General features: G+C 44.1%; 1 protein-coding gene across 29 annotated transcripts in view; it reads right to left on the bottom strand.

The window, feature by feature from the left end:
* Positions 1–14,338, bottom strand: part of NRXN3 (neurexin 3) — a 1,375,103-nt gene that overhangs the window by 736,907 nt on the left and 623,858 nt on the right. For all 29 annotated transcript variants that reach the window (XR_006291425.1, XR_006291426.1, XR_006291424.1 and 26 more), the window contains one exon: positions 3,074–3,193. Coding sequence is in view for 22 of the 29 variants with exons in the window: in XM_043548139.1 (XP_043404074.1) it covers positions 3,074–3,193 (120 nt within the window). In the remaining 7 variants the exon portion in view is untranslated. The remainder of the gene's footprint in view (positions 1–3,073; positions 3,194–14,338) is intronic.

The following is a 14,338-nucleotide window of genomic DNA, read 5'->3' as shown; positions in this document are numbered from 1 at the left end:
ATTTAGCTTTCAGGGGTGTCATTTAAATGTATTATTTGTTAAGCTCCCACAGCATGCTCAGCACTGGAGGGGAGACCAGGTCCCTCCTCCAGGTACTTACAATCCAAGAGTCCATCACTGCTCAGTGCTAGGTGCCCTCAGCTCCAACCAAAAATAACCAAAGTTGAAGGCACTCAGCAGCTTGCCAGATCAGGACTGCTGAAAAAAACCAAACAATTCAGATACACTTTTGAAATAAGTTGTTGGTTCCTAGTTTGATGATTGATGAAATGAGTTAAAAAAAAAAAGAGAGAGAGAGAGAGAATGAGAAACATGGACACAGGCATAAAAATGATAATGTGTTAAAAATTCACTCTGCTGCTCCACACAAGGAAAATGGCCTCTCCCGCTGTCTGATGTTATTCTGGTTGTTGCTTAGCTCTGCTCAGCAGCATGGTAGGGGGTTAACGCATGAACAGGCAACAGATAAGACAGCCTCGTTAACTTCAAACACCAAATTATTGCATGATCTGGACTCTACATGTCTTGGTGATGAATTTTCATTATTCAGTATAACAAAATATCTAGTTATATGACCTTAAAGCATATTTAGTTAATTACATATACATATTGTACTTCTATATCAGTACAGATACTCATTTATACATTACACATACAAAAACAGTGTTCAAAAAATGTTACGGTTGCAAAGTCAAGCACTCACAAGTTAGGAAATGCAAGAGCTAAGGTTGCCTGTGCACCTTAATTCAGCCCCCTTATGTAAATAAAGGCAGTATTATAATGCATATACTATTTTTCCCCAGAACCCCACCCCATTCAGTGCACAGACTGGATAGTGCTCAATTAACAGCTATTCAATATTTTGTTTTCTCCTCAGTGTGGCCCTTATGCTTACTTGCAGCACACTACTGAAATTCTGCTCTGAAGACAAAATTACTACATTTCCGCATGGGCTTTTCTGAAATATTCAAGAGCTTCACAGACCCCTGCGAGGTGAGCGAGTGGTAATACCTCAACATTACAGATGGGCAGCTGAGATAGAGAGAGTAAGATCAGAAGTAACCACTAATTTTGTATACTCAGTTTAGGATGCCTAGGACTTGATTTTTCCAGATATTTAGCATTGTATAGCACTGTATATAGACAAGCACATCTCCAATGGACTTCCGTTGCCATTCTGAGTGCTCAGATCCCAGGCTCTCATGTTGGGCACCCGGAGAGTGAGGAACACAATCAGTGACAACCTGTTAAAAGTTGGGCTTAAATGATTTGACTAGCACCTTAGAGAAACTCTGTGCCAGAGGCAGATATAGGATCCACATCACCAGGGCATCATTCAACAGCCTTATTCACGAGACCCATCTTTTCCTATCACTACACTCTACATTCACTACACATCTCCCAACTTCTGCAATAAACAATGCAGGAGGCCTACATAAAATAGCCTCCTTTTCTATACAACCCTGTTTCATCCTCATAGCAGATCCATCCTGTTCACTACTTAGACATGTGTCCTGTAGAAAACAATAGCATCTGATCATGTAGTTCAAGACTTACATAACGCATAGGCAAAAGGGTGGGAGGGGGAGCAACTTAAGGTTGCACAGACAACCATAGTTCTGGCATTTCCTAACTTTCAAGTGTTTAACTTTACAACCGTAACATGTTTTTAACATAACTATTTGGATGTATATACATATACGTATATATATTTCATAAAACTGATTGGTTTTATGAAAAATACACTTTCAAGTGGCAGTTTTCTTTGTGCACCTTTCTTAGCTGTGTGATGAAAGTGCCATCTAGTGGCTGTTACTGAAAATCACTTCCAGAATTCCTCTAATGCAAGTGAACTGTGTTATTGTGCTCTCCAGCACAGAGGCAAAGTCAAAAATTCACTCTAAGGCTGAAAAGTTGCCTCTTAAGCAGAAGAAGTTGCCCAATGACGTGAGGAAGCCCCATCTGCTCCTTGCTCGAACTAGCAAAGGTGTGTTTGGTATTACACTGGGCATCTCTCTCTCCATTTCTCACCACACCACAGAGTGTACATTTACCACAAATGATTTAGAGAGCACATATGATCAAGTACTTTGAAACCACCCCCTTGTCCACCTGTTAAGCCAGCAGGATGCCTGGGTCATTTCAAACCCTATTACCCATCTCTAGTTTTTTTGCTGAAGTTTTTATCTGTCAGGTTGCTTACAACCAGGTCCTGTTCAGATGCCAGAAGCCCCCTCTTATTTATATATTATATATATATACACACACACACATACTTAAGAAATTCCCCAGGAGCTTTCTATGAGGAGGTCCCATGGAATTTGGAAGAGAGTCTTCTATCTAGAGCACAGCTGAACAGGATGAGTTGCAAGGGGGCAAACGCAACCTTAATTAGCTGCTTCTCCTAGACGCTCATGTTTTCATCACCAGCCTCTCAAGACAGCAAGTATTTCTCTTAAAGCGCCAACTCCCAGAGTCATGTAGTTATGTGGAAATCTCAGCTTTCATTTAGAAAAATTAAAATATGTTTCTAGCGCCCATTGTTGTAAAGGAGCAGATGGCAAAAAGGAACCCTAAAGGCTCAAGACCACAAGACCAAAGAACCCAATATATTTTTTTAAAAATTGCATGATTTTAAGCTTATAGTGTTTGTGTGTCGGGGGGGAGGGGGTTGTCTAATGTTTTTTGGACATTTGGGGTTGGCTATATGGCTCTCTTCTTATTCCTCCCTCACATACTACATGCAGGCACATAACCAAGAGCAAATTAACACACTTCCTTCCCTCTCTAACATCTCAATGGCTTCCTTCTTGCTTTCTGAGTGAGTTCAAGCCCTTGTGCATTCTCCTTAATGCGTCTCCATTCCCAGGGTCCACTCCAGGCCACTGTTGCCAGAATTGGTTGGGAAGAAAGAGGCCCTCATAACTGGATTCGCAACACAGTGATCCCCAGTTCAGAGGCCTTCACAGAAAGGTGGAGGAGAGAGAGAGACAAAGAAGAAGGGTGCATGTGTATTCTGAAAAGAAGGTAAGAACAAAGAAAGACAGTAGAGATACCAGTACATTGCACTCACCCTCAGCTACGTCATCATCAACTGTCAGTTTGAGGCTCTTTCCTCGCCGTACCACCCGGACTGTGTGCCACTCGTTGTCATTAAGTTTCTGCCCAGCATACAGAGTTTCAGGTCCTTTGCCTGGGGACGGTGATAAGTACAAGAGTTAAAGACGGACCCTACTACACGGCAGTGCTTGCCTGATTAGGAGAGTCACCAAAATCACCCTGGTGTGATATTGACCGCAGCTCATCAGAAGATGGCAAAGGAACCAGTGCTCAGAGCCAAATCCAAACTTCTATCCCTTTCTCACCCAAAATGGATCAAAATCATTACCCCCTACACTCTAAAAAGTGCCTTCTCCCTCACATCCCAGAAGGCACATGCATAGAAAGGTAGGTGGAGGGCTAAACACCTTTCCTGTCTCCCCCAGAACTCATCATTGCCAACATAACTTCATATGGCATATCGCAATGCTAGGGGAACATGCTGATGGTGGGAATAACTCTGGAGTGAGACCAGTACTGAGCTGGAATTCTGCTTTATTAAGTCTCTATAGTTAGAAGAATAGCAACATGCTACTAGAGGCTAGAGATTCCACAAAATTGTTTCTCCTGGGCACTGGGCCTCCTTAATCTTAGCGTAATATACACCAGGCTGGTTTCGGCCTACAGGTCTCCAACCATGACCAAGCACCCACCAACTTGACTGATTGCCAGAGAACCGTAAAGCAAACAGCATTCTCAGCCCTCTCCATCCCCCCAGATCAGGGCTTTTCCATTTGGGGATGTTCTCCCATAAAAAGAAAACAAGAACAATTCTCCTTGCAAACAATGCTCCTGAAGGGAAACCAGTCATTTCCCCCACGATGTCCAGCTTTATTCCCCATTCATTATGCTGGGCAGCCAAACCTTTGAAATGCTAATTGCTTCCAATTCCAGAACTGTGACACTGTGTGCATATCAGTCAGTGAGTGAAGATCAAATAGTGGATTGTGCTAAATTCAAAGTGTCCATGCGGGTTGCAGCTTAGCACTGAGTTGCTTTGGCACAGGTGTGTGTGTGTGGGAAGCCCACAGCTAGTACAGCAGAGAGTGATGTAAGTCAGGACTAAGAAGCATTGACAGAGCTGTGGTAGGGGGAGCCCAGGAATGAATGAGCAAGGTATGCTGGGGGTCAGAATTGATGTGCATTGGTACAGCTGTGGTGAGGATCGTAACTGACATAGCAGGAGTTGCTGCAGGTCAAGACTTTGTGAAAAATCCAGATCACTTGTCCACGTTATAGTCAACTGTAATAAGATTTGTCCATTGTATTCAAAAACAGTAAAAATGAAGCAGTGAAAAGCAAATCAGAACAAATAATGCACTGTGTCATGGCTGGCAGAAAAGTCTGATTGTAATCAAATGCCTACTGCTAGCCAGTTTAGACACAGAAGAAAGGAAAAGCAGAGCTGCCACAGTCATTGGAGTAGCAATGCGGATCATCCTTCTCTTCCCTTGGTTCCAAAGAAGGTGAGTTGCATAGTTAACTCTAGTGAGAATTCCTCCTTGACAGGGGAACCACCCTGTGTTGCCACAATTCCTAGCTTGTGGCTATGCCATTCCTGCGTGACAAAGTCAAACCAATGGCATGAAAATGAACTCCAAGTCCACAGGGCAGGTAGGTTACACATGACGCCCAAATTCTGCTCTCCGTTAAAATGGCGCAAGTTTATCGAAGCTCAATGGAGCTGCATGAGATTTTAAATTGGTACGAGAACAGAATTTGGCCCACAGCCTGTATTATGTATTTGACCAGCCAGCAAAGTTTTTGCCTGTGCCAATACAGGGGGCTCCATTAGAAACCCAACACATGCCACTCTGCAGTGACTGCAGGAACACAGCATCTCCTCTGCCAAGTATTGCACAGAAGTTACTGCTGTTCGGGCACTTATCTGGGGTTGTGAATGGTGCTTTAATGGTGTCCACTGACTATGGGGCAGTTCACAGGTCATGGAGGAAACAGAAGGCAGAAATCCTTGAAGGGCATGTTGACAAGTCTGAAATTATCCAATATTCATCTTTACTGCTCCAGTCTTGGCTTACACTGCATGTTCATTGTTCTGGGTCTTTGTAAAACATGTTTATTACTTATTAGTGTACTTTCAGATGCTAAGAGATCTTTTCTATACAAATATTGGGGCTCGATGGGGTTTATTCAACTGAAATAGTCCAGTGTGGTGATGGTCAGAAACGTGATCATGTAAAAATACAGCATCTTCTTACTCATCATGGCTCAGAGCCATAGCTGCGGACTTTACTGAAACAGATGAGTTCCCACGATTAGTCCTACAGAGCTGACAGAGCTATGGGAAAGCCAGCTGGGTTCTATTATGCCTCACACATCAACTGTCATCTTTTTTTAAAGAAAAGATGCTACAAACAGAAAGAATCTGGCAGGAGTTTCTGTAGAGCTGATTAAACTTAATGCAAATAAATTATCTGAGAAGTTCAGGACTTTCTTCTGTTCATGAACTGGTCCTGATTTCTGCCAATGGGTATGTTATTTACAAGCATTCACCAAATGGTTTGGGCTAACAATTTTCCACCTACGGACTGCTTGGGCACTGCTCTCTTTGACTAGTCTTCTTAGTGCTACCTCGTTAGATGGAACCTTCATAAGAGGAGAATAATTAATATCCTTCTCCATGCATGGACTCCCTGGTTCGTATGTGACTCTGGATACTCCTACGAACGGATGCTACTCCCCGAGCTTCCCTACAAACACAAACCCATTCCATAGGAAGTGTCAAGAATAAGAGGACACAAGCATAGTCAAACCAAACAAGTGTTTGAAATGCAAATCAATGCTCACAAACACCGGTTTTCTGTATTCAACCAGCTGTAATGTTCACATCCCTGTTGAAGGCGTGTGCAGACTGACTTGCAAATGAACAAACATAGGCTGCGTTTCTGCAACTGGTAGTGCGTAAATGAACTGCTGAATCTGCATGGAGCCCTACTTACTGCAATGTGGCTGTGTATGAGGTAGTGACCCATCACACACCATCAATTGCAGAAGCAGGACCTGTATACTGAGAGTGCAGATGCGTGCGGTTATTAGCAATTTCAGAGAATATAACCATTTTTAGAAACGAGAAAAGCACTTTTGAAAATTTTATGCATGTGCATGGAAGAAGTGAGCTGTTTATCTTTAGGCAGCCACCTACGGTTCGGTCCCCACCAGACATCATCGTCTGCTCTCAGTTACAGCACCACTGCAACCAACTGTGATATCATAGATTGAAAGTTTTGGCCTCTTCTGAGCAGATGGACAGCGAAGAAACTCAAAGATGCACCTTACCCCATATACTAAGATCCCTGGCAATAAAAAAGGAGGAAGAGAAAGAAGACAGAAGCTATGGAAGCTGAACTGCTGGAAACGTTTTCTATTTATAATGTTTTTGATGAGATGGCAGCTGGTCCTTCGGCAATTTTTGCACATTACTTATTTTTTATGAGCAAGGACAAATAAGAGGCAGAATGATTAGCATTGCGCAAGAGGAACAATAAGAGAAGTTTTGCTTGAGTGAGAAGTTAAACATGAAGATGCTGGAATTTCACGGCTGTCTTTAAGAACAACACATTGTTCCACCTTTGGGGCCTCTTGGTCTTTTGACGCATCTTCCTAACTACTTCTAAAGATGATGGGCACTATGTACCATGTGTCATCAGGGGAGAAGAGGCCCCTCCATCTCACGTATTAAAACTTGAATGAAGCAACTACGTGAGTATTTCCTTAATGTTCAAGGAGTAACCTCATGGTAATCAGTCCCCATTCCGGAGCAAAACCTCTCCTCAGATGGCTCATCATCTGCTAACACACAAATTCAGCAACTTACTGAAGTGTGCAGCCAATGACTGCTTGGCGAGGCTGCCGCTTTCAACTCAGGCTCAAGTGGGTTTCTTCAATCTGCCCAGAGCCAGTGTCCATAATGTATATAATGCAACTCTTTAGTCTTGAGAAGACTCTCTCAGGATGTCCCCAACATCATTTCCATGTAAAAGACCCATCATGGTCAATTAACAGCAAGGCCTCTAGCAGGCAGGCATGAGGGTCCATACAGAGCTACCTTACGTTTTAATAGAAAAAAACACAACCACCCTAAATGGCTCAAGGACGTCCTGCCCTTAAGTCTTAGCTGAAGAGAACCTACTCAACTGAAATAAGGGTCTAGTCAGAGGGATGCATCCTTCCAGGAGCATAAACAATGATTTGAAGGGAATTGACTACTCCCCATCTAGAATGGCCCTGCTACACAGAATTCCCCCCTACCTGAATGTACCCGATATGCTCCAATGATTCATTAATTTCAGTGGAACAATGGCAGTGCAAAATGGAAACTGAAGGCTGGCAGTGAAAGGGCAACCCTCTTCCTCTGTACCTATCGCTCACTGCTGTGTGCGTCACAGAGCGGACTATAAAAATAAGAGTGCAGGAGCTTAAAAATCTCCCATCCCTCCAACACAGGTTATCATGACCTGATCCAGTTATAGAATTAAAACAGGCCTCCATGAGACCAGACTTTGTCTTTCTATTGAATTACTGTATAGGTCACTCAGGAGTGGAGAAAGGTCACCATGTGTGACTGTTGGAGCTAGGAAGACAAAGCAAGAAGGCACAGGGATAGACCCTGGGGAGGGCTCCTAGTCACTGCAGAAATAAAAATAAACTATTGCTGTGTATTGATAGTGGGATTTTAGAGAAGACTCACAAGAAGCCTTAAAGAGAGATTGCATAGAATTCCGACACTGCTTTGCTGCCACACTATGTGTCTCAGCATTGCCTAGTGAGCAGAGACAGGCTACAAAAGCTGGGCATTTCCATGCCCATTAGACACAGGGCAATGTCTTCCTGGAGTTCAGTCAACGTCCCACGGATCTGAGAATTTTTCCTCCCTACTGATGCATCAGGAACACCAGAAAATTGTTTGTTTTTTTTCCATTGGTAACAAAATACTTTGAAACTACTAGCAAAAAGTGAATGTGTGATTGTAGGACGAGCCATGCAGGTCCTTCCTGCAGTTAAAGGGGACTAGTGCACCTTAGATAGCTCTCATTATACTTATGATGAGACTGGACTAGTGCAACTGCTAAGCAAACTGCCTCACTGATGTGGCTAGAAGATGGTGAATGTGAGGCAACCCAGGGAGAGAGGGAAATACGTATCTGGGAACTGTTAGTGGGAAAGATTAAGTCAAGATGTTACACACTGATCTGTGCCACTCTTATGCCTAACACCAAATGTCCCACCTTTCCCCTAGCCCAGACTTATCAGAGGTGCCTTTAAAAAGATACTCTATGTACAGCTCCCCAGCCAGGAAATTTGTATTCATTCCTTAATGCACTGAAGGAATTTGAAGGTTTGGGTGAGGAAAGTAGAGTAGGAAGAATCTGGTAGAGGACAGGGAGGCCATCAAATAACCTCAACTTTGCTCCTGCAGCTGCCTGACATCTAGTGAGTCACCCTGAAGGACAGTGTGAATGTTAGAATAGGAACAAGGCTTAAATGCACAGCTAGCTGCAACCACAAGTCCCTTCAATTAGCATTAGGTACAGCTGAATATAAACCATCAACATGGAGTTTCCTAGAGCATCAAGAAAGAGAATGTTTAACTGAGGCAGCACTTTGGCGGGACGAAACATACTTGTCAGGCCTTTTTCCTGACTGGAGTCCACTCTCCACTCCAGAAGCATTGCTAATTGCAAGGAAACAGCAAATGACCCCAGATGCCCAATATGTTGCAGGTCTGTTTTAGAGACACCAACCACACCAACACACACTCTCTGGTTTTGCTCATATGCAGGTTATAGAAACCCCTTCACCATGAAAACACTGCTGCTAAGAAAAAAATGAATGGGTATGCTTCCCCCGCTGACAGATCAATGACTTCACTGCCCCATGGCCATTCTTACCTGCATGGATCCTCCATTCCTTCATGCGGGCCATTTCCATATTAAGCTATTCAGATTAAGCTATTCAGATCAAACAATACATGCTTAAAACAGAAGCCTTTTTAGCAGGCCTGTGGAAACGGTTACATTCACAGCTGTACAGAATGGTTCTGTAACCCCTTGGGGTTTAGAGAGCATGGCCCCTTTAAACCTTTTTCCTAAGGGGGTAGGGTGAGCAGTGAGAGAAAGGAGGGAAACTCCAGGTGGGGCTCTGGAGCTGGAAAGAGAGGGAGAAGGGCTGCAGCAAGCAGGCCCTCCCAAAGTGAAGCAGCAGAGAACCTGCCTGAAGCCGGCGAAGGACAGCACGGCCAATCAGGGACACACCAGGACAGGAGCCAGGAGGAGCACTGTGCCGGGGGGAATCGCCCGAGAAGGACAAGCCGGAGCTAGACCCAGTATCACTGCTGCCCAGAGCTGCATGGGGCTGTGAGTACTGGGGCTTGTGACTCTGCACTGGGAATACGGAGGGAGGCTGCTAGTTAGTTAAGTGGGGAGGTGGTCGCTCTGTGTGGCTTTGCAGAGAGCAGCAGAGAAGGGCACCGGAGGGGTTTGCTGGGGAAAGTTCACTGGCACCAAAGATGACCAGGAGCACCCAAGACTCAGCACTGGACTGGAACTTTGCTCAGGCCTCTTGAACTCTGTGTGCAGACACATTGCTCGGTGTGTGCCCTTTCAGACTGTACTACCACTGGGCCTGTGGGGCCTTGGTTTGGATGCAACTCTGTTTTACTGCTCCCCTTATATTTCCCCTTGTTGTTTTTCTCCTCTCATCCCTCTGTAAATAAATATCTCCCTTTGTTATATCCATTGTAGTGTGTGTGTGTGTGTTTTGTCACTCGGGGGGGGGGGGGGGGCTGGAACAGGTGCCCCTGGGGTGGAAGGGATTTTTCCTGCTCCATTCCTGCACACGCCTTCTCTTGGCCAGAGCTGCCTGCAGAGCAGACTCCATCTTGGCCAGGAGGGCGCGAAAGTTACAGTTCCATCTGGAAGTTGATGGAATTCTGCATAATTTGCAGCAGCCAAACCAGGAGTAAAATTTATTTATTTAGATTTATACCACGGTAAAAAAAATACCAATACCAACACCTAACAATCAGTTAGGCTTACAAGTGCAAATGAGAACCTCCCAGCAGCAATCATATACAAACAGATTAACTCAGGGGGGAAAAAAACCAAAAGCAGCAAGATCATCTCTTTCGCCTTTCCAGAAACATACACTCAGCCTCCCCCGAAACCTTGTTCACCAAATGGCTTTTACTCAATGTTAGACTATTGCCACCCACACTCTGTCTGCTTTAAAACAGCACGATAAAGTTAAAGGTTACAGTTTAAACAAGCAGTCCTGGCTTCCTGTACAAAGACCTTCAGAGCCAGATTCTGCCATCATTACTCGTTTTCAACCACCCTGACCAATGTTCCCCATAGGGATACTTGTGGAGTAACGTATTACTAAATTGGAGTGAGGGTGGCAAAAATCAAACCTTCAGACTCAGTCTTTTAGGGCACAGCCTGTGTTTTGTGTCCCCTTCTGAGCTGATAACATTGTGTATGATTAAACACTAACTGGATAATTAAAACTGAAACATTTAACTGACTGCACATGTGGTAAAACTGTGAATTATATTTGTGCCCTTTAGTTTCACTGTCCAATTTGGATTAAATGCAAGAGTAGCGAGTTACCATTATACTTAGCAAACAAGTGAGATCATAATGAAATCTTTCAAGGATGATGGTGCAGTAGGGTGGTATTTAAACAAGCAACCATCAGAGCAGCAACATATTGTGTGACCTGAACAGAACAGAACAGGAAAGTGGAAGCAGAGATTTATTGGTGACTTTCAATTTCAGCTAAACTTTACACTTCGTTAACTTTAACTTAACATTAAGTGAGTGTAAGCGCTGGACTAACAGCGCTGGAGATCAAAGTGCACTTTTTATTCATAGGACAGGTACAGCATGGGCAGCAGAAGTGCAAACGTCTCACACAGTGTTCCAGCAATGTGCTTAAACCCTGACCCAGAAGAGCTGCACTGTTAGTGAGAAAAGAGTGCAGTCTCCATTCCTGATTAAGTGTGGATCTCTCTTCGGAAGCTGTCAACAAGTGGGCCAATAAGGACAGCTTACCCAATGTGAACCCTTACCCATTTAGTAGTTGAAGTCAACCTTAGTACATTTCCACGCAGGCCAGCAAGCAGCCCACAGATAAGAATGACACTGTCACTGATGGCCTGGGCCAGATTTAAACAACTTTCCTTAAAAAGAAAGAACTGAATCCCATTCCTGATTCCCCAAGCCAAGCACCTCGCAAATTTCAACAACAGGTTTTTTTTCTTTTCCCCCAAATTATTCCAATCCATGTTGGGAGAGACCCATGTTAACTATTTGATGGACTCTAATTCATGGTGTAACACAGCTTCAAACAATTTATTAAGGGGGAAAATAATTATTTATTATTTGAATTTGGAGAATGACCACACAGGTATTAGGGTGACAAAACATGGTCACCTATAATTAGATACAGGAATAAATATAAAGAGCCTTCGGGGTGTGGAGGTCAGAAAGAAGGCAATGAGTTCAGTGGGGTGTGAATGAGGATCTAAATGACAGCAATAAGGCAGCCTACAGTACTGTTCAAATTCTGATGTACGGAATAGTAATACTTCACACACAGTTTGTTTCCCTGGAGAATTTTGCAACTTTTAGCAGAGTGATAGCTCTATTCCCATTTTTCAGGGCGGGAAACAGAGGCACAGAAAGCTAAAGTGACTTATCCAAGGTCACACAGTGATTGAGTCTGGGATAGAGCTCACATCTGGAGACCAGCCCCCTTGTTCCAACTATTGGAAGGTGACGCCTAGCAAGGGTGGCACCGTGTTGTTCTCACCCCTAGTACCACAGCCACCCATTGCTCCCTACATGTACAGCAAGAAACTGATGTTAAGATTAGAGCAAAGAACTAAGCTGCCATCACTGTTTGTATCAGACTGGACAAACAAATTCCCAGCAGTATACAGAGTTTCCAGTGGTGCAACATGTGCAAATATAGATGGGTTATGCTTCTGTTATTTCTGAAGTGCCCAAAACTTTGGGGGGTTTGTGCACATAGGGAAAGGAGTCTCAGTGGTTACACACAGCTCTTGTAAATACCCATGAGGGACCATTCAAAGGACTAGCTCCAACCTCACATCCGCACCTTTTATGCCCCAGAAACTATATCCGAGTGAAATCCTAAGCTTTCAGTGCAGGGTTCAGGTCTTCTATGGGGTTTGCAAAACACTGGGCTCACTTACTGGGCTTTGGTTATTAGATGGGGTGGGATCTGAGTTACCCAGGAAAGAATTTTCTGTAGTATCTGGCTGGTGAATCTTGCCCATATGCTCAGGGTTTAGCTGATCGCCATATTTGGGGTCGGGAAGGAACTTTCCTCCAGGGCAGATTGGAAGAGGCCCTGGAGGTTTTTCGCCTTCCTCTGTAGCATGGGGCACGGGTCACTTGCTGGAGGATTCTCTGCTCCTTGAAGTCTTTAAACCATGATTTGAGGACTTCAATAGCTCAGACATAGGTGAGAGGTCTTTTGCAGGAGTGGGTGGGTGAGATTCTGTGGCCTGCGTTGTGCAGGAGGTCAGACTAGATGATAATAATGGTCCCTTCTGACCTAAATATCTACGAATCTATCTATGAATCTATGGTCCACACCCATCCCTACCCCCCACTGCAGGACCCACATGTGTTAATCTTTCCTCCATATCTAGCTAATTGCTAAGAGGGGTGTTTTTGTTGCAGTTTTTAATTAAGCAACATAAGCACCCCCCAGTGTCTTGGATGGGAGGAGCCTTCACACAAATTATATTATTTACCGATAAAAAACAGCAGCTGCAACACAAGCAGACGTTTTGCCTTTACAGGAGCATGTACATTAAATTACATTTACAAATATACAACGGGAGGTTTGTGTTTCACAGAAGATGCAAAAAAGAGAGACCGTGGCCACATGTGCCTATTAAGATCCTAGGGCTCTTTTCCTCTGTACTCAAATAGGAGATGTTCGCTACAACATTTGGCTAAATTCCATTTTTGGCAAATATATTCTCCCTCCCTAAAATCCTCCTGTAATTTCAATTAAATACAGGATTCTTCGCTAGTTACTCTCCTGAAGTGTTGCTATGGGTGTTTAAACAACTGCTACTTCCACCCAGAGGTGGCTGCATTTTGGCAGCAACTGAAGTGATCCCTACAGCAGATAGGCCCTCAGGCCCTGATCCCTGTATGTGGAACTTTCATTGTATTGGGACCTATAAAATTGGGGTTCTTCACATTTTCTTACTACTTGCAGGCAAGAAAAACTGTCTTTTCCTCCCAAAGTGCCCTTCTCCTGGCATGGTCGGTATTTGTGGGTATGAAGTTCTTCCGTTAGCTATGATAAACTAACACCTTTTGGGCTGCTACCCCTAAACTCCTACACTTACTTAGCATTTATGTAGCATTTTATCTGTTCAGAGCACCGCACAGTTAATTCACCCTCACTACACTGTTGGAAAGGAGATGGATACAGTATTATCTTCAAATAAAAGAAACTGAGACAACACTGAAGTGATTTGCCCAAAGCCACACAGAGAGTGAATAGTAGGTCCAGGATTAAAACTTGGCTTTCCCCTAGGCCATGCTACCTTATTTCACCAAGGTTGACCTTTCAGAAATTGGCCAGCAACCAGGTGGAAACATTGATATTGGGGAGGCTGACTGGGGTGGGGAAGGTTGGAAGCAGGATGTGTTTGGAGTGCTGGTTCTGGGATCAGGGTAGATTTCTGGTAGCTGGGAAGAGAAGTAAGTTAGGATTCTAGTTTGGAATAATCCTTTCCCTACTTTAAGCTCCTGCCAGCAGCTCTCCCTCACCCCCACAGTAAGCACTCCCAAAACAACCTGGAATGCTGTTGCCAGAAACCCACCCCAGATGTCAAGCAACTGCTTTTGTCCATTGTGGAAATCCTCCTTGGGGCTGGATTCCTGATTCCAGTTACCTCTCTACAATGGATAACTCACCCAGCCCAAATGCCGCTGCCAGGACCTGAAACCTTGGTGATGGGAATTACAGTTACTTCTCGGGATTACGTGCAAGATTCCCTAAATCTGCATCCCAGCCCCTCTGTGTATCCCTAAGGGAGCCATTGCTGTGGGAGTGTGCGCTGCTGATCTTGCGGCTCTCTCTCAGTGTATTCTGAAGGACAGATGAGGATTTAGACATATGAAAGAAGAAAGCACTTGAGGTTCATTCTGAGAGTGCCTTTGAAATT

The sequence above is a fragment of the Chelonia mydas genome, chromosome 6 (genome assembly GCF_015237465.2).
Source record: "Chelonia mydas isolate rCheMyd1 chromosome 6, rCheMyd1.pri.v2, whole genome shotgun sequence".
In the NCBI taxonomy this organism is placed as follows: domain Eukaryota; kingdom Metazoa; phylum Chordata; order Testudines; family Cheloniidae; genus Chelonia; species Chelonia mydas.
This window is presented reverse-complemented; position numbering and strand designations above follow the sequence as displayed.